The sequence below is a fragment of the Drosophila novamexicana genome, unplaced genomic scaffold, assembly GCF_003285875.2.
Source record: "Drosophila novamexicana strain 15010-1031.04,08,12 unplaced genomic scaffold, DnovRS2.1 tig00000462-arrow-pilon, whole genome shotgun sequence".
NCBI classification, from domain to species: domain Eukaryota; kingdom Metazoa; phylum Arthropoda; class Insecta; order Diptera; family Drosophilidae; genus Drosophila; species Drosophila novamexicana.
Window position 1 is genome coordinate 296409 of NW_020824806.1, and position 19902 is coordinate 316310.

At 41.1% G+C, this 19902-nt stretch overlaps 2 protein-coding genes across 5 annotated transcripts; both read left to right on the top strand.

The window, feature by feature from the left end:
• Positions 1-1835: 1835 nt before the first annotated feature.
• On the top strand, positions 1836-19850 carry LOC115761097 (calcium release-activated calcium channel protein 1). 4 transcript variants are annotated; one of them, XM_030702722.1, is made up of 4 exons: positions 1836-1852; positions 11737-12236; positions 17367-17513; positions 18932-19850. In XM_030702722.1, exons 2-4 carry the CDS (start codon positions 11769-11771, stop codon positions 19463-19465), a joined length of 1149 nt encoding a protein of 382 aa, XP_030558582.1. In that variant the 5' UTR covers positions 1836-1852; positions 11737-11768; the 3' UTR covers positions 19466-19850. The 4 variants fall into 4 exon arrangements, with proteins under 4 accessions (XP_030558582.1, XP_030558581.1, XP_030558583.1 ...); XM_030702721.1 differs by lacking the exon at positions 1836-1852 and having other exon boundaries at positions 11475-12236; XM_030702723.1 differs by lacking the exons at positions 1836-1852; positions 11737-12236 and adding an exon at positions 16279-16398.
• On the top strand, positions 5246-8426 carry LOC115761098. Its single transcript, XM_030702724.1, has one exon. It carries the CDS (start codon positions 7291-7293, stop codon positions 8125-8127), a length of 837 nt encoding a protein of 278 aa, XP_030558584.1. The 5' UTR covers positions 5246-7290; the 3' UTR covers positions 8128-8426.
• Positions 19851-19902: the final 52 nt, after the last annotated feature.

Sequence of the window (19902 nt, forward strand, 5' to 3'; positions counted from 1 at the left end):
TTATATTATAATTTGTTTATTATTTTTAACAATACACCGACACACACACACACACACACACACACACAAGCTTATGCTCTTTCTTGTCTAAAATGTAAGCAACATTTCTTAACAAGTTTCGTCATCTTCGGTGTTGTACATCACAATTTGTTTTTAGTTATAGTCTAAACCTTAAACTTAATAATTCAAGATATATGAATATAATAATAATAATAATAATGATAATATATAAATGAGAATAGCGGAAGAAGAGTTTTTACAAATGAGAATGAGAATCGAATATCTTGCCGACATGTTATAAATCTGTATGTTTAGTTGTAGTTGATAAGTTTTATGCTCTGTCTATATAAAATATATATATACATATATGTTGTATACATATATATCTCTATATATATATATATATATATATAAAAAGCCAATAATTTATTTTTTGTTACCTGTTGGAAAAGATTCCGCGAAAAATAGTAAAAGTTAAAAGTAAAACTGAAACTGAGCGCAAGTGAAACTCATGCGATTTGTGTATGTATGTGAGCTTGAGAAATTTTCAAAACACAACACAAAACAAAACAAAACAAAAATGAACAAATTGTACAATATTATCATAATGAATACACAAAATTTAAATAAAGAACAAAAAGTAAACGTTCTATGTATTTACTTAACAATATTTGCACAAATTAGATCATTTAAGAGCCTATCTAAATGTTTAGATACCTTATCTGCCACTTATCGCAAATACTTTTAAGTTTAATCATTTAACAGAGATTTCAACCGGAAATTCAATGTTCAAAAATGGCGCGAGGCTCTGCTGGCAGCGCTGCCGCTGTTATAACAGCATGTTAACAGTGTGCGAACAGCAGAGCATACAGCATGCATCGTTTGCACTCTCGCACTCTAGCATAACTGTTGCTGCTAGGGGTGTGAGTGTTGCCAGACCTGTAGCATATGCCGGAGAAAGCTGCATTTGCCCACATGCTGTGCACAAGAGCGCCCACTCAATTAGGCGCTTAACTAGCATGCATCAAATTGTTCGCGAGTGCGCTATCCACTCTGAGACACGTTGCTATGGCAACAGCGCTGCCAGCCTGCTGCCTGCCTGCCTGCAACTGTTGTTCGAATCTCTCTCGCTCTCGCTCTCTTCACATTGCGCCGCATGCAAACTACTTTGAAACGAACGCGTCGTCGTCGTCTGCTTGGCTTTTGGCAGTTCAGTATTAGTTTTTCTTTTTGGCGGTGTTGTTGCTGTCGCCTGTTGTCCAGACATTTTACAGTTACAGTTACAGTTAATTACAAATTGCACAAAATATAAAACGATAAAAATAGTCTGCCAACAATTTTGCACACTTACAACAAATTCTAAGCATACAAGGCCTGAATTTTGTGACAGTTAATGCGTGCGTGTTTGCAAGTGTGTGTGTGAGTATGTGTGTGCACACAGTAAAGATAAGATCCCAGATGATCTCTAATGTCAGCGCGAATGACAAAAGCTGATTACGCGCCACAGATAAACCAACTTGAAGACATAACAATAGAAGCCAAGTGAAAAGCCATTCACCATTTTTCACTACTCAGTTCGCTGCTGCGTGTGCATCGCGCCGGTTGTGATTTACAGTTATAGTGGTCGCTGTCGCTGTCGCGCTCTCCGTTAGCTGTCTCTGTCTTTGTCTTTGCCCTGCATTTGCAAGCTCTGGAATTCCGATTGGCTTAGAAAGCGCAAACAGTTGCAGACGCCGTTATACAAAAATTTTTACCTAACGAACGTCTCGATAACGGTTTCACGCATAACCAAATGCAAGCTAATTGAGTTGTTTTCTTGTTCTGAAGCACTTTTATTGAGCATCTGCCACAGGTAAGAATCTGAGTTATACTAATTATATAATTTATTAAAAACTGTTGCACTTCCTTGCATTAAATACTTTCATTTCTATACCCTGTAAAAATAATAGGCGCTTAAGGGCATTTTAAGGTTGTGCTTGTGTGTGTGTAAACCTCGAATCAATCGAACTAGGAAACTATAAGACTTGAGGCCAGCAAATTAATTATGTAGGCACACATATATCAAATGTGGCGTATGCCATACGGGGCGGGGCGTATGAAAGACGAATGATAAATTCACATAAATTAATTTTGAAATTCCACAAATCGAGTTAAATAGAATGTTAGTAGACGTTCCAGACTTGGAAGTAGACGTTCTTGGAGGAAGAAGGTAGAATTGCATATGTGTCTGTTATAAAATACCAGTGTTGTAAAGTACCAATCTGCAAACTTCGAAAAGTATCGAAAACAGCCAATTTACTCTTTGCCTTACGAATAACCTATTGCAGGATATCTGCACGTCGTGCATGCCCCACTTAAATACTTTGTACTGCAAATGTTTACAGCTCGAATTCGAAAGCAATTAAATTCAATTGAAAGGGCGCGATCCAATAGCACATGGTTCGAATAGAAACGGTTCCAGTTCGAAAATCCCGTTACTGATGAACAATTCCGTGCGACGGCACGCGAACCAGAAAACTCCTCGACTCCCTCTGATGATATTTGCTTTTTCTTCTTCTTCTTTTTTTATAACCTGAACCCATTAAAAATGGGTATAAGGGTATATTGTATTTGTGCAAAATCCAGGCAAAACAGGCAGAAGGAAGCATCTCCGACCCCATAAAGTATATATATTCTTGATCAGCATCAATAGCCGAGTCGATCTAGCCATGTCCGTCTGTCTGTCCGTCCGTCCGTCCGTCCATCCGTCCGTCCGTATGTATGAACTCAAGGATCTCTGAACCTATAAGAGATAGAGACGTGAAATTTTAGATGTAGGTGCTCCTAGTGCCCGCGCAGATCGAGTTTGTTTCCGATAATCGATAACCTACTCCGTTTCCAAGCAATCGATAAAAATCGATATCGATATCCTGTTTTTTGGGCAATTTTGGTAAATAATAAGAGCTAGAGTCACCAAACTTGACATATAGCTTCTAAAATAGAATATATGTATATATATGCATTTGATGTTGGAACAAGAGGGTTCAGGGTATACCCTAGTCGGGAGCTCCCGACTAGAACCGCTTACTTGTCTTCCAAGTATTTTATCAGAGGCGGGTAATAACAGTTATTGTGCCTGGGACACGGTTGGGATGCATATATAAATAAATACATATATGCTAACGTATACATTTATAATAATCTTTCATAACCGTGTGAATAAAACTGCAACAATTTAATTTGTTTTATTTATTTTTTTTTTTATATATTATATTTATTTTGCAATTAGTTAGAGCATTAATTGTTAACTTCTGACGATGCATGTGCAAATGCAATGTGTTAATCATTTATCAACATTTATAATTACATTCAAATGTCGAATATATATACATATATGTGTGTATATAGTATATGAATGCATGCTTGGAAGGAAGCAAAGTTCAAATCATGCTGGCGCGAGTCTCGATTGCGTTTTGGAATATCCGCCGGGCTGGACGACCTTTATCACCTGTTTTCCTCTCTCTCTCTCTCTCTCTCTCTCTCTCTCTCTCTCTCATGAGACTTCCCTCCAGATGTTTCAGGCCTTATTTTGAATGCGGTTCCCCCTTCACTGCCCCCTCCTATCGATTTTTTTAAGTGGAATTCTTGCCAGCTAATTATTTAACTTATGTAATTATTATAGTTTTCTTTTTTTTTTACCATACTCTTCTAAAAGTAATTATAATTTTGACATGCAATATGTAACAGTCAGAAGGAGACACCTCCGACTCCATAAACTATATATATTCTCGATCATTATCAAGGATCCCATTAAGATATATATTATCGATCATGATACTATAACACATATCTGACAGCATAAAGTATATATATTCTCGATCAGTATAAAGATGACATATCTGTTCCTCTAAAGCTTATATATTCTCGAGTATTATCTAGAAGGCAGGTTCGATCTCATAAATCAACTAATCTTTCTGTTTTAAATATAACATCAAGAGTCTCTGGACAAGTTGGCTTTTCTGCAGAATGCAGTTCAGGTCTTGTTATTTTGCTTATCAAGATTTCTCGACAAATTTCGGTAAAATCGGATATCATATATAATATAGCTGTCATAGGGAAGATAAGTCAAAAGTTCTATCAAGTTCTAGTATGAAAACCTATTTTATTATCAATTATCATGTAACATGCTACAATACATATTTTAACCAAACCTGACTTCTACTACATATATGTATTCTATATATATATAGCTTGATATCCTTATAAATCCAATCAAGAATTTGTCGAACCCAGAGTTTTTCTTTTAAATATATTTAATATTTGAATATTCTTTTGACCAAATCGGCAATTGTAAGCTTTACTCTTTTCGGTCAAAGTCCTGCCAGGGTATTTATTAGTCGTTCTTGTTACTTTTCTAAAAATAGATTCCGCTTATTTATTAAATGTTTGTCGGGTTAAATGGGGTTGGATTTGTTTGGGTTGGGGCTGTTGGCAAATGCTGAAATGGATCATATACAAATTTATGGCTTCACGTTTTTTCATTTGTTTTCCGTCTTCTTCTTTTTTTTTTTGTTAGTATTTCAGCGAAAGATACCAAAAGCCAAATTTTGTTGATGTCTTGTGTAAATTGACTTTTGCTTTTATCTTGGCACACATTTCCAAATGGGTTCGAGTAATCAATATTGCGGCTAAGACTCTTGCAACAACTTTTCATGAACTGTTAACAAAGCCTTTAAACAATGTTTTTCTTCGTGTTGATTACGTTCTTGTTGTTGTTGTTGTTGGTGTTGGCCATGAACATGTCGCATTCTCTTGCAAAGAAAGTAAAGTTAAAGTTTTTGAATTCATGCTTTATATTTATAAATATTTATTAAATATATTTATTCAATCACAAAACTTCCTAGAGACAAGAATATGCGTAAGGGCATTTAGAAGTCGACTTGCTTAACATGTTTATTTTCGTTTTGTAGAATTCCTAACCATTGACATATTGGCATTGCATTTAAAGCTCGCCCCGCTTACCGTTAAAGCTTGTCACGCGATCAGCTGCCCAAAAGCTTCGATCCGTTAGCTTTTGCGCTGCACTCTCCCACCACAGTGAAACATGTTTGTTTGTCATGCTTTCGAATGGCGGGTTTTGCCCACAGCCGTTTGGGCCGTTTAATGGCGGGCCCTTCAAGAAGTCTCCGACCACGTTCAGAGAACGTGTTAAATACAATAAATTAATATTTAGCAGGCTATCTTTAAAATGCGACATTTAGAAATTTAGATATGGATAGAATATTTTAGTTATCTATATTTGAAAAACATAAAAGCGAGCGAAAGGCGTCGTCTAGTCGAAATAGCTCAAAAGGCGCAATAAGTTGCTTTAAGCCCCCTTTCGACGGCGCCTGTGCGCACAAGACATTGCGAGCGGTGGACTGAGTGTGTAAGAGGGGCAGGGAGGAGGAGGAGGAGGAGGCGCAATGTTAACCGCAAAACGTTGTGCTTTTAATCAAAAGTTTTTATAGATTCGCGTCGTGCTCGAGAAAATTGTTGAATGCCCGCAAAACAATTTCCAATTTGCGCTCTCAGCTCACACGGACGCACGCACGCACACACATGCACACGTGCGCGCGTTGGAGAGTTAGCGCGTGCGCTCGCCTCTCTGCCGCTCTTCCACTCGCGCAATCTCTACAAACTCTCCGCGAGCTTTGGCAGCGGCTTCGCGTGCCTCGCGGCGTTGCCCGCCTGCCGTTTCGTGATTTCAGTTTCAGTTTTGAAGATCAGTTTGCGCCGTGCGGTTTAGCTTTGCATGCGGAAGAGCGGCAGAGAGCTAAACTCTATAATTGATTTGTGTACTTAACAATAAATAAATAACAATCATAATAGAAATCGAATTAAATAAAGCTGTGCCAGTCGAACTCAACTCTTGCCAGACACTTGACGAAACATTGCCATTTACCTTGTTTTGTTTTGTTTTTTTCGTATTCAATTGCACAAATTCCGCCCGAATTCCGTCTTCGCATATCAATGTCAAGTGCTGCCCGTCCGATCGAATCCGGGGTCAGAAGTGCTCAGCGGCTGATTAACGTTCAATACAACTGAGCGACAAAAGAGAGAAGCAAGAAATAAGCAAAAAAAAATAAAATAAAATAAAATAAAGCCAAACAACAAAACAAAAAAGCAACAAATAAACGACTAATAAGGTGAAACGGCGCGAAACACGTTTTGTGTGTGTGTGTTTTTTTTCACAAAAAAACAATAAATAAAAAAACAAAGCACAGAACAAAAAAAAAAAAAAAAGAAAGAAAAAAAGAAGGCAAATAATTGAAATTATTGTCGTAATCGTTGTTGATGCAGCAAAACAGACATCGAATTAAACAAATATCAATACAAATAAATTAAATAAATTAAATACGCCGCACACAAATCGTCTTGGCCAGAGACTGCAGCTCAGGGCCAGAGAAGAGGAGACACAGCCAGGGACAAGCTGAAAAGGAGCTAGAGACAAAGCCTGAGGCAAAGCCTGAGACAGAGAAGGAGACAGAGGCAGAGCCAGAGCAGAACCCGGAGACGGAACCAGAGCCTGAGCCAGAGAAGAAGCCAGAGAAGGCGCCAGAGAAGGAGCCAGAGACAGAATCATCACCAAAGCCAGGTGCCAGTGCCAGAGGCAGAGCAGGCGCCAGAGACATAACCAAAGACAGATAAAGAGCCAGGAACAAAGGTTGAGGAAAAACCATCGTCACAGACAAAGCGAAAGACTATTAGAGAAGGTGTCACAGAGAGAGAGAGAGAGAGAGAGAGGGAGAGAAGAGAACCAGAGACAGAGCCAGCGCCAGAGACACGAAGCCAAAGAAGGTGCCAGAAGAATTGCCAGAGGCAGAGCCGGCGGCAACGAATGCCAGGCAGAGAAACAGAGACAGAGCCAGCCTAAGATAAGGAACCAAAGCCAGAGAAGTTGCCAGAGACAAACCTAGAGAAGCTGCCAGAGGCAGAGCCAGCTCTAGAGACCATAAGAGAAACAGACAGTGCCAAAGACAAAGCCAGAGACAAGGTCGGAGCCAGATTCGAGGCCTTTTCCAGTTTCCAGGCCTTGCTGTTTCGTCATCGAGCACAAACCTGATCTCGATCTCGATCTCGATCTCGATCTTGAGCGCCAGCTCGGAAGCGTGTCGGTTTTTACCCCTTACCAAATATGAGCATAGCCTAGCTCAGCAGCGCGCACGTAATTCAAGCAGCCGTGACTTGAAGTCAACAACAACAACAACACACACACACACACGTACACACACAAACACCTGTGCACACACCTGTACACACCTGTAGAGAATGGAGCGTTCGCACAGCTGCAGCAACTTTGAGGGTCCGCAGGCGGAGGCGTCGCCTGCATCTGGCGTCCACAAGCCGCACGCCGGCAGCAGCGACAATCTGCCAAAGAGCATCGCCGCCAGCTCCATGGCGCACTTTCCGCCCAACAAGCCGCTGCGCAAGCGCCGCAAGCTGCAGCGACAGCAGTCCGTCATTGTGGACGACACGGAATGCGAGTGCGCCTATGCGGCAGATCTGGAGGAGAACGCCGATCCGGATGCAGCCGAGGAGCCGCTAATCATGCCCCGGCTGCCGGGCAAGCACTTTGAGCCGCATGTGCGGCACGTCTCGTGCAGCAGCGGCGGCAGTTCCCAGAATGGACGTTGCCTGCGGCACGAGGAGTCCTTTGACTCGTGCAGCACGGCGCCGGAGCTGAGTCCGCAGGCGGTGCGACAGCATCGCTTCAGCAGCCTGTTGCTGCGGGACAGCTCCGTCTCGATGCAGTCGGACTCGAGCCGGTATTCGAGCGTGGACAGCTTGCTGGAGTCGCGCAAACCGGATCCGGAGGCGATACTCATCAATCTGGGCTTCGGGCCCGTCGGCACCGAGGATATGCTGTCGCGCATACCGAAACGCTTCCTCAAGCCCTCCAAGGTGCCGGGCATCGATACGGAGGCGTTTGTCAAGCGTCTGCAATTGGCCAGCTCCCTGGCCGATTCGAGCGCTCTGGGCTATCGCGGCCTCACCTCCAGCTCCGATCAGCCGCCCTCGTCGATTGTCGCCAAGATCATGGAACGCTTCGAGGTCAACAATCAGCGCAAACAGTCCATGGGTCACATTGAGCACACGATACGCTGAACAAAGATTTAAGCTGGAGTATTCGCATTCCCATTCCCATTCCCATCTATCTAGTATATGTATCTATTGAATATCTGAAATTGTTAGCCCTACTTACTTAAGTTAATTTGTTAGACAGCTCAGCGAGCGGGTATTTACCCGTTTGGGGGGCTTTTTATTTCTATTGTCATGTGATGTTTATCTTGTCCATTAGCTTTTAGTTATGCCGCGTACTTAGCTTTGTCTATTGTTGTACCTACCGATTCTGGTTTTATTTTCTAGCATTTTAAGCTCTCGATTAAGCATTAAAAAAACACAATTGCATTTCAAAATGATAATTTATATGTTTATTTGATTCATTTACTTTCATATAATCGGGTGACGAATTACTTCTCTCAGCGCTTTTCGCTGCTTCTTCTTTGTGGCGCATTCGTAAATGTTTTGTGCTTGCGCATACGTAACATTTTCTTGCCCGCGCTTACGTATTACGTAAGTCTTGGCAACTCTTCTTTCGCTTCTTCTATGTGTCACATTCGTAAATGTGTTGTGCTTGCGTGTACGTAACATTTTACGTATTACGTAAGACTCTTCTTTTGCTTCTTCTGTGTTGTGCATTCTTAAATGTTTTGCAGCTGTATGTACATAAGGTTATCTCGTTCGCACTTACGTAGGTTTTTTCCACACTTCTTTCTCTTCTTTGTATCGCATTCGTAAATTTTGTTTGTCTGCGTTGACATAAGGTTATGTCGCTTGCCCTTACGTGTTCTTCTTTCCCTTCCACTTTGTGTCGCATTCTTAAACGTTTTTGAATTTTTTTGTATGAACATAGATGTTAATGTTATTTTAAAAAATATCTGTTCAAATAGATGGAATATCTGTTTAAATATTTGTCGTAGATTTCAAAAGCATGTCAAGAAACTGTCTCTAGCTCAAGAGTAAATAGACTTCTTCTAAACTGTTTTTACATTCACCTATTTTTTATTATTTTCCTTTCTATCTGCAGCTTTAGTTATTTATCGTATTCTTCTATTGATTAGGTTTTACATTTTTTTCTTTTTTTTACGCACGTCATACGATAAAATAAAAAAAAACGTCAACAAAAACTATATGAAAGCGGTAAACAAATTCATTTGCGATATAAGTACATAGAAAACTTAAGCGGGCAATGGCTGACTAGATGGTACCCTGTACTCTTTTGCGAATTGCCTACACATTTTTAGGAAACAGAGAGAGAGAGACAAAAAGAGGAGAGAGAGGGAAAGAGCGAACGACTTTCACATCGCCCTTCTATGCGATTTTCATGAATTCAATGTAGCATGAGAGAGAGAGAGATAGAAGAGAAGAGATCTAAATTATTAAGCATAGCCTTTCTATGCGATTTTCATTAATTCATATAAGGCCTATAAATGTTAGATTAAATGCATGTGAAAATGGATAAATACAATTCAACTAAAAATAGAGCAAGTAAAGCCCAAAAAAGGCATATTCACTATGACAGAGAGCCGAGTTTTTGGCAGCATTTATTAAGAAATGCGTATATTTTAAAACTATGAAGGAAAATTAAGTTTTTGAAATTTTCATTAAAAGGTTAAGAACAAAATTGTACAAAGGCAAATGGCGTTTCACTTTGAGTGCATGACAGCAATGAAAATCGCATAGAAGGGCATTAAACGGTACAAAGACCAAGTGAAATTTAAAATGGCAATGAGAATCGCCTAGAAGAGCAATGAAACTTTATCAATAAAATGGCGTTTACCCTCGATTGCATTTGCTTTATTTGAGGACAATAAAAATCTCATAGAAGAGCTTTGCGAAATATAACAGTTTTGAAGGTTTTGAGCATTAGATTGAAATATTTCTCACCTGCCCGTTACATGCGATTGCCTAACGTGATTATACCCTTGTAACCTAATTTTAAAAGTTACAGGGCATTAAAATAAACAAACACATTTACATACAATTTTTCAAAGACCTCCAACTGTTGCTTGGCATATCTAGTTGTTGTTGTTGTTGTTGCATTGTGTGTTATCGTAAGTGAATTTTCTGAGTAAAAAAGGTTTATTATTAGCCCGTGACATTGCGACTTCTTTGCGCATAAAAATAATCAGAAACAAAATAGAAAGAACAAAAAATCGCAGCTTGAAGTTTTGGCAGCTGACGCAGCTGGCTTTGAGGGCCAACAGAAAATTGTACTTGAGACGATTTATTGATTTTAATTGGCTTTAATTGTTGGGCCAACACGTGGGCCCCGTTTCTGGTTTGTGGCTCCCGATCCTACTCATCACGTTCACAGCGAATGCAATTGGCATTAGGCATGCAACATATGTAGCTCTGACTATTTGAACTCTATTTGACTTAGTTTTTGCCTCTGCCACTGCCTTCTTCTCCTGCTCCCGCCATTTTTCATTTCAAAACAAACAAATCGTCATAACGAGCCGCTGATAGGGCCGCCGCGATAAGACACAGTGTATTATTTTTGTAACACCTTGAAAGGCGCCGCAAAATCTATTGAACAAATTTGCGTTTTATAACAAATAAAATAAAGCTGCATAGATATTGGCCCAAAAAGGCACATGACCTGGGCTTGGCAACAAAAGTATCTCTAGCTGAATCTATTTGCCAAATTAATTCACAGAGCACCAAAAGAGAGAGAGAGAGAGAAAGATATTTGTCTATCTACATAAAGGCATTTGCATATTTTTCTTTTGGGGCAAGTGGTTTGAGGCCGACGAGGCTGGCAAGTTCAAGGCGCGTGAAGGTGTTGCATAGATAAAGATACAGATACAGCTACAGCTACAGATACAGATACAGATACAGATACTTATGCATACGCATATGCAGATACATTGGTTATAGCCAGCGGCTACTTGACAAAAATAAAATACCGCCCACGCCGGAAGCGAGCAAAGCAAATTGTGTGAAAAACGATCAGCAAAGAGCAACAATAAGAATTGCAAATTAAAATGTGTGTCACAGCCAGCGGATTTTCAGTTATTTGCATTGAAAACTTATATATTTAATTAGCGTGGGCGTTTTGATTAATGGGCCCAATGGCAAGCTGCTATTTAGCGCATTTTCTATTGTATTTCCCCAATACTTGCATTAAAGCAAACACGCAAATTTAAGAAACAACTTAAACGTGCTTCTTTTAAAATTTGTCCAAAATAAAGGGAAATTCAAATATGGCGCGCCTGCTTGCCAGCGTTGCCAGCTGTGGTTGCCATTTCAAATGTTAACGCACATAACAGCGCGCTGTTAGCACAGCTGTGTGAGCTAACAGCTCATGCGAGCTAACAGCGCGCTGTTGTTATCGATAACAGCAGCAGCCGTAGCGTCAGTCTGTTTTTGTTGTTCCGCATTTGCACAACATTTTCGCTTAATATGTAGAAAACACACACACACAAAGCAATTTTAAATATATTTAATATGTAATTTTACTTAAACTGTGCAACTGTTTTTAATTTTAATTTGTACTTACACACACTCGTCGTACTTAAACGTTTTTGTATATGTTCATTGTCGCGCCTACGTGTCGCTGTCTTTTGTGTGTCTCTTCTTATATTTGCGTTTTTTTTTCGTGTTCGTTCTGTTGTTGCTTTGCATTGGAATTCGTGCAAAATGGATGCCCAGCTAAGGAAATTTACCGCTGCATCTCGCACAAGATGTCTGTGTGGACAACCGCAAGCTCTGCAGGCAACGGCCTAGACGCAACCAGCCAGACGCCGTCCACGATCAAATCCCTCAGTCCCGCTCAGCGCTCCGCCACCGCCGGCAACCTAAATCTGAGCACCCTTGTGCAGCCAATTGGCAGCGAGATTTCCACGTCAGCCAACGCTCAGCATTTTCAGCACGTTGTCGCCGCAGCGGTAGCCGCCGCCACAACCATTGCCACTGGCCAGCAGCAGCAGCAACAGCATCAGCTGCTTCAACTGCAGCCCTTTCATAATCATAATTTCTACAATAACAACAACAACAACAATAATAATAATATTGCCAGCAGCTCGGGCAGCAGCAGCAATAACGGCAACAACAACAACAACAACAACAACAACAACAACACCAGCTTTAAACGTTCCAGCATTTGCAACTCGGCACCGCAGCTGCCCGCTTCCAGTCAAAATCTATCAAAGGTAAGTCTCAAACAATAAATTCAATTCATGAACATTGAACAACAAATCCCAACACCCGCTCACACTCACACTCTATCCGTCTCTGTCGTGCGCTTTCTCTTTATAACTCGCTCTCTCTCTCTCCCTCCCGCTCCCACCCTCTCTCTCTCTCACTCAAATCGTGTCAAATCAACAGCAATAAATTCGACGCGCGGTTCACGGGCAAATCTCCAGTCTAAACTTTAAACTTGGCCTCCGTTTCAAGTCGAACCAGATCCCACATGCGCTCTCTCTGTGCGCATGTGTGTGTCTGCGTGTGTGTGTGTCTGAATCAAATTGTTTTAATGTGTGCGTGTGCGTTTATGTACCTGCTAAGAAATATTGAACGAAACCTTTTTTTTTACACTTTGATCTCGCTGCTGACGTCATCGAGCGGAGTTTGCTTCTTAGTTTCTTCGCATAGGCCCGAAAGCGGGTATATTAGTTTGGTTAGTGTGCATTTTGTTATGCTAAATTAAATATAAAAAACTATTTAATGTCGATTAGTTATTTATGTAACTAAATATTGATACCCTTTTGGAGAGTATTATACTCTTCTCGTGAAAGTTGTAACGCATAGAAGGCGAAGTCGATATCTGCGGCAGTTTAATAAGAAGAATAAACAAATTTATATTATATTACAACTGTCCAAGTTCAAGGAACAAGCCTAACATTGGGAACAGAGTATTGCACAGTCGGGACGGCTCAAATTGCAACTTGTTTGCTTCAGTTTTTTATTGCTCGCTCTTCAATTCAAATTTTCCCGACACCCGCAAGCTTTATCAGTTGTTTACATACGATAATAAATTAAAATTAGGCTCTTTGTAAAGCCCACTCCCTATGGGAATACATACATATGATCATGTATGTGCGTGTGTATGTGCATGTGTGTGTGTGTATGTGTGCATAATAATAATTAGTTTATATTAATTTGCTTTAAAAGGCAACTGAACGACTCAATTCTCGATTCTCTTTTATAGAGCGATAAGTCATTTAATAATCTAACAAATATTACCCGGCGTTGCTGGGTAAGATTTTCTTTATTCAGAGTTTCTTACATTTTCCGTTCGTAGTATGGATTTATTCCTTATTCGCAGCGTAAGAACCGTTTTTATATACCGTAAAAAATTGTTTTACTATCATAAAATCGATTTAATTAACAATTTCATGGTCTTATTCAAGCTTTTTTGCTTTCATTTACATATTTGCATAATATTTTTTGAACGAATTGCATAAATTGAAATTGTGATCTACACGGGAATATGTAATATCCATTTCTAGGCTGAGTTTATGGAACAAGGTTGTCCAACTAATCTAAATATTCGCTGGTCACACTTACCATTTGACATTTAACTCTAGAATTCCAATTGCAATTCTAATTCCAATTCGCATAAAGCTCTGAATTCTTGTAAATTAATTCTTCCATACAAGTTTTTAATACTTTAGTTAAAGGATTTTGAAAGAAATTCGAAAAGAATGCAAATATTAATAAAAAAATACTAACTGTTCAATGTAACTTTTATCGAGTGAATACTGTAGTTTTGACTAAAGCGCATTCGCTGTGTTATTAATCGAAAAATCAAGACACTTTTTGTTGACACACAGTTTTTATATTATGAGATAACAGGTTCAGACCCGGGCACATTATTGTTGTTCCCCATTATTCACATGCATTCAGTACTATATAATCTGATACACATATTGAACCCAATGTCAGGTTAATGAGTGTAAGAGCGAAAATAACTAAGCACAATACATTGGAGCTTCTGCAGAATCCTGAATACAATCCTGGGCAAACGTGTCCTTTGAGAATCAGTTAATCCTCTCGAGATAAGTCGAAAGGCTACGGGACTGCCAGACGGGAAGTTGGTGTAGAAATTCCAAATATTCCAATTTCAATATTCGCTCTAACTGGAATTCGCCGGCAAATAAAGAGACGAGTGTTTGCTTTGCCGCGGCGAAGCGGGTGCTCTTCTTCTTGGTATTCGCCGCGATGAATGTCATGTCAATTGGTGTTTCATTTCCAATATTCCCCTTAAGCTCTGCGTAAACTTGGCTAGTAAACATAGGGACGGACGAGAGCTTACTCTGCCTCGGTGAAACGGGTGACTCACTCTTCTTCTTGCCTTAATGATATTCGCCGTGATGAATGTCATGTCAATTGGTGTTCGAAATCCAATCGACATGTCAATTGCAATGAAGTATTCCAATAAAGTCAGGCCTTGGCCCGACTTTGCTCTGCAACAGCGTCTGCCTCTGCTCTGCTCTGCCTTATTGAGGGGGTCAAGCGGAGCCAATGTCCATGCTTTAATTGAATCAGTGATCAATCAATTGCTCAATCACAGCATAGTTCAGGGTCAAGTCGCGATGCCAAATGCTCATCATTTGATTTCCCCATTGATGATCAACGGATGCGCGACAGGTAGAAAAATGCGCTGATTGATTGCCAAAGAGCGACACGGCGAGAGAGTGAGAGTGAGAGTGAGAGTGAGAGTCAGAGAGAGAACGAGAACGAATGGCGTGCTGCTCTCTCCTGCTGCCTCTGCCATGCGCTATCTCTATCTTTCCTTTCATTGCTGTCTATGTGTTTTGGTTGTTGTTGTTGTTGTTGCTTTTTTTTCGTTTTCTTTACACACACACCCCCTGGCCCCGCCCCCCGCCCCGTCACGTCCCGCTCCTGCTGTCTAGCAATGTTTTAGTTTCCTTCTATTCGGTTTTTAATTCAAATAGCATTTGTAATTCGATTGTCTATTGTTATATTGTTGTTGTTGTTTTTGTCGTCGCAGGCCGCAGCCGTCGTCGCCGTCGTCGTCGTCGTCGAATTGATTGTCGAATTTGAATATCACGCGCGCCGCCGTCGACAGTTCAGCAACCATCGTCAAAGTCGCCGCATCAACGGCATCGCCGTCGTCGTCGCCGTATCAGTTAGTTGTTAACTAGACGTTGTTGTCCCGCGTTCGCACCACCCACCCACTCACCACCCGGCTCGCATGTCTGCCAAGGAACAGACAGCAAAAGAGAGCAAAGAGAGCAAGCAAATAGAAAGAGAGCAAGCGAGAGAGAGAGAGAGAGACAGAGAGAGTGAGAGCCACGCATTAAGACTGAGCGAAGAAGCAACGGCTGGGAAAGGAAGGCAAAACGAAATGCAAAATGCGAAAAGAAATTAATTGAATGTTTCGAACAGAGCCAATTTACTATTCAATTTATTGTCGTGTCGCGCGCTGCTCGCCCTGAACTTGTCCCCGTGTTCGTGTTTAATGAATATTTCAGCGTCAAACACATTTAACGATAAATAGCAAATAAACAATTGAAAAACAAAACTAAAACGGTTAAACGCTAAACGGTAAACCGTAAACGGTAAAACGCCTAAAACGCGTCTCCATTAAAGTATCGCAAGTGCGGCATCGGTTATCGTTTATGGCATCGCTTCGTACGTTTTGAATGTACTCGAATTAAAATACGTACGTGCTAAATTGTGTTTTATTGACACATGTATTTTGCAATTTTATATGCTATAAAATGTTTATAAATAAAAAGTAAATATTTAAATAACCCACACACACACACAAAAGAACAAAATAGAGAAAGGCGGCGAACGCAAGAAAACACAAAAAAAAAGAAAAAAAAAAACAGCTAAAATTTGCCAACAAACTGACAATTAAACCAAGTAGAAAAAAAGACACAGGTGCGAGTGTGTGTATGTGTGTGTGTGTGCGTGTAGTTGCTGATCAATTCTCATGTGCGCTGAGCACACGGTGCAAACACCATAATTAATTAATTAGAAGAACAACAAAACGCTATCAGCAACAGAGCATCGTCGTCAGCAAGTATAACAGACACAGCAGCAGAGCCAACCAGCTGAAACGAGCTTTCACATTGACACGAGAGCAGCTCAAGGCGAAAGCTTTACAAAAGGAATTGAAACATTTCCAGACTTCGCTCTCTTTGGCTGCTGCGCGCACTCTCTTAAGCGCTGTCAGGCGGCTCAGAAGTGTTTATAGTTTAGCTTTCGATAAAAGCTGTTAAAATTTCAAAAAAAAAATATATTCGTTTTATATACACGTACACGCGTATGTGTGTGTGATGCGTGCATAGGCCGATAAACACATGCAGAGATAGCGTAACAGAGAAACAAAGAGAGAGGGTGAGTGAGAGAGTGCCGCTAGCAACTAAACAAAATAACTGCACATGCGTTCCGACTGCGACGAGGTGCCGCTTAAACCGCCGCGTCGCCAAAAGCTTCAGTTGCCGCTGCAAGAGCAACAACAGGATAAAGAGCGAGGGCGTGAGCGTGAACGTAGGCGTTCGCGTGATCCCGTGCAGCGTGCAGAGAGCGAACAGCTGCTGCCTCTCCACTTGAAAAGCATGTACTCAAATCTACGCTATGCTCGCACAAATCTCAGCCACAGCAGTCTGCTGCTCAACCACCAGCAGAGCTCGTTCGATGGCAGCGCGCCGACTTCGACTGAGCGCACTGAGAGCAGCGAGACGCTAGACACACCGTTAACCCAGGAAGCAGAGCGAGAGAATGGCACGCAGCCGCTGGCATTGCCATTGGCCGCCTCTGGTCGCTGCCCAATGCCCGCCGCAACGGCGAACAGACGCTTTGCGCTGGCCAGTGCGCTGCATGCAACGGCCAGGCTGGCGGCCAGTGTGGATGCTTACACGGCGGCTGCAACGGCGACCGCTGCTACCAGCCACCACTGCCATGGCGACTACAGCATGTGCGACTCGTGTCGACCTCTTAGACTGAGCAACCAGCATCAGCAGCAGCAGCAACAGCAACAACATCAGCAGCATCATCAACAGCAGCAACAACAGCAGCAGCAACAGGCGCAGCAGACGCAGAGCGCCAACAATCTTAGTCGTTACACCCACTCGGGGCCGAGCAGCTACCTTGATTCGACGCGTTATCTCAACTACAGCAATTTGCATTCGAATTCGCCGCACGCGAGCTCGCGTCGCTTCAACGCGCAGCTATCGTCCCAACCTTCGCCTCCGCCGCCGCTGCCGCATTTTGCTGGGCCAGCCAGTTCCATAGTACAGTCCTCGTCCAGTGCATATCCATATCAATTGCGCACATATCAAGAGCATAAATTCTCTCGTTTTCAGCCACGGCGAATTGGACGCAGCAGCATGTCGCAGTCCGGCGAAGATCTACACTCGCCCACCTACCTCTCCTGGCGCAAGCTCCAGCTCAGCCGAGCCAAGCTGAAGGCCTCCAGCAAGACGTCCGCCCTGTTATCCGGCTTCGCAATGGTGAGTTTGTTCATTTTCAGTTTAATTGAACCAGTTCATTTGTTATGCGATTCGTATGCGAAAAACTCGTTTTGTTACCCAATTTGTTTTTAATAAAAATCAAAATTAGTTTGTTTCTACAATTAATGCCATGGTCTTTAATTAAAATAATAATGGCGCAATTGCCCTTTTGCTTACCCTGTACACAAGAAACTAACAAGACGGGTATGAACAACTAAAACACACAAGAATTATTTAAATAGATGAAAAGCATGTCCAGATCTTTAAAAGCAAATCTTTTTGGTGTCAATTTCAATAAATAAATATATAATAATATATTATATGTATTTCTTAAAAAAGTAAATGTCAAGGCCTTACTTTAAGGCCAAAAAATGTATTTTTATAATTATTTAGAATTTCGATTTTCAGAGTAATATTTTATTGAAAATCACAAAAGGATTTCCCTTTTTTTTTAATATATAGGAATTTTATCGTCTTTTAACATGGTTCCCTTAGATATTAAAATCTATTTATCTATATATTATCTGACCTATGACAAGTTTTATAAAGTTGACTTAGAAACGTTTTTTTTTTAGTATACAAACAGATATATATATATAAATATCTAGACTGACACTCAATGCTCGGCTTTGAATACTGATCAAGAATATTTAATGGGGCTCAAAGAGTGCGCCCTTAACATATTGAATAAATAGGGTATAAATTATATATATATTATGTATATTCACATATACTATAAATAGGGTATTCACTGGCTGGGCAGAGCATTTCTTAGTCTATAGTATATATTTTAATCAGCATTATCTGAATGCTAGACCTGAATATGTCAATCTAGTTTTGTTGTTTCCTTCTAGAAATAACTAAATATGAGATCTAGTCTAAAAAGAACTTAAACTGGGATAAGTAGATGTTCATAGAGATCTATATATTATCCTTGCTAATACTTTGATACAGGGTATAACTTGCAGTTCATATTTGCCAAACATTTTCAAGAGCTTTTTAAAAAGCAAACCCCAAAAAAGCTTTTACAGGGTATTTGATAGTGTCATACCTGAGACCTGTCAAATAAATACTTGCATACCACAAACAAAATAGAGGGCAGACAGGCGAGGATAATCGCATAAATTGCTCGCATATATTTATATATATATATATATGTATATGAATATTGAATGTGCAATATGTATATATGAAATTGATGTAGATTCGCGACCGAATCTGTTGCCAAATTGTGAACACATGAATTGGCTAATAATATAAAAGAAATACATAATAAAGGGGCGGCCATTGGCCAGTCGATCCCCTGTGATCTCTCTCTCTCTCTCTCTCTCTCGCTCTCTCTGTCTCTCGCCTTACTCATTAAGTCTCCTTCTTGCTCTCTCTCTCTCTCTCTCTCTCTCTCTCTCACGCTCTCGCAGGTGGCCATGGTGGAGGTGCAGCTGGACAAGGATACGGGCGTACCGCCCGGCATGCTGGTGGCCTTCGCCATCTGCACCACCCTGCTGGTGGCCGTCCACATGCTCGCCCTGATGATCAGCACCTGCATTCTACCCAACATCGAGACGGTCTGCAATCTGCACAGCATCGCCCTGGTGCACGAGTCGCCGCACGAGCGTCTCCATTGGTACATCGAGACGGCCTGGGCATTCTCCACGGTCCTCGGCCTGATACTCTTTCTTGTCGAGATCGCGATACTGTGCTGGGTGAAGTTCTACGATCTGAGCACAACCGCCGCCTGGTCAGCTGTGGTTGTTCTCATACCCGTGATGATCATCTTTCTGGCCTTTGCCGTGCACTTCTATCGATCGCTGGTGACGCACAAGTACGAGGTCACCGTGTCGGGCATACGGGAGCTGGAGCTGCTCAAGGAGCAAATGGAGCAGGATCATCTCGAGGTGAACAATGCCCGCAACAATGGCTTCAACTATGGCGCCTCCGGTGACATTGTTTAGCAGCAGGCCAAACCCAACAACAACAACAACAACAACAAAATGCTTCCCCCCCAACAAAAAAGATAACAAAAACAACTTTTGTAAAAGCTAAAAGACATATTTGCCCCCGTCGGGGGCCCAAAGGAAAAACTTTAGACTACATCAATTGTTTAGAATTGTGAATTTGTAGCTAATGCAAATTGTGATACGCATAAGGCAATATTATATATTTTATTTTATTTTTTTTTTTACTTTACATACGTTACATACATACATGTAGATATATATATATATATAGTATTTGTACGATCCGCGCATGGGATCCAATCTACATATATGAGCCTCCATTGGCAGGCCTATGTCTAAGCGCTAGTTCGCTCCTAATTTATACATAACATATACTTAATTAAAGGTCTTATTTTTCTAGACAACAGACAAGAAACCCCAACTAAACAAAA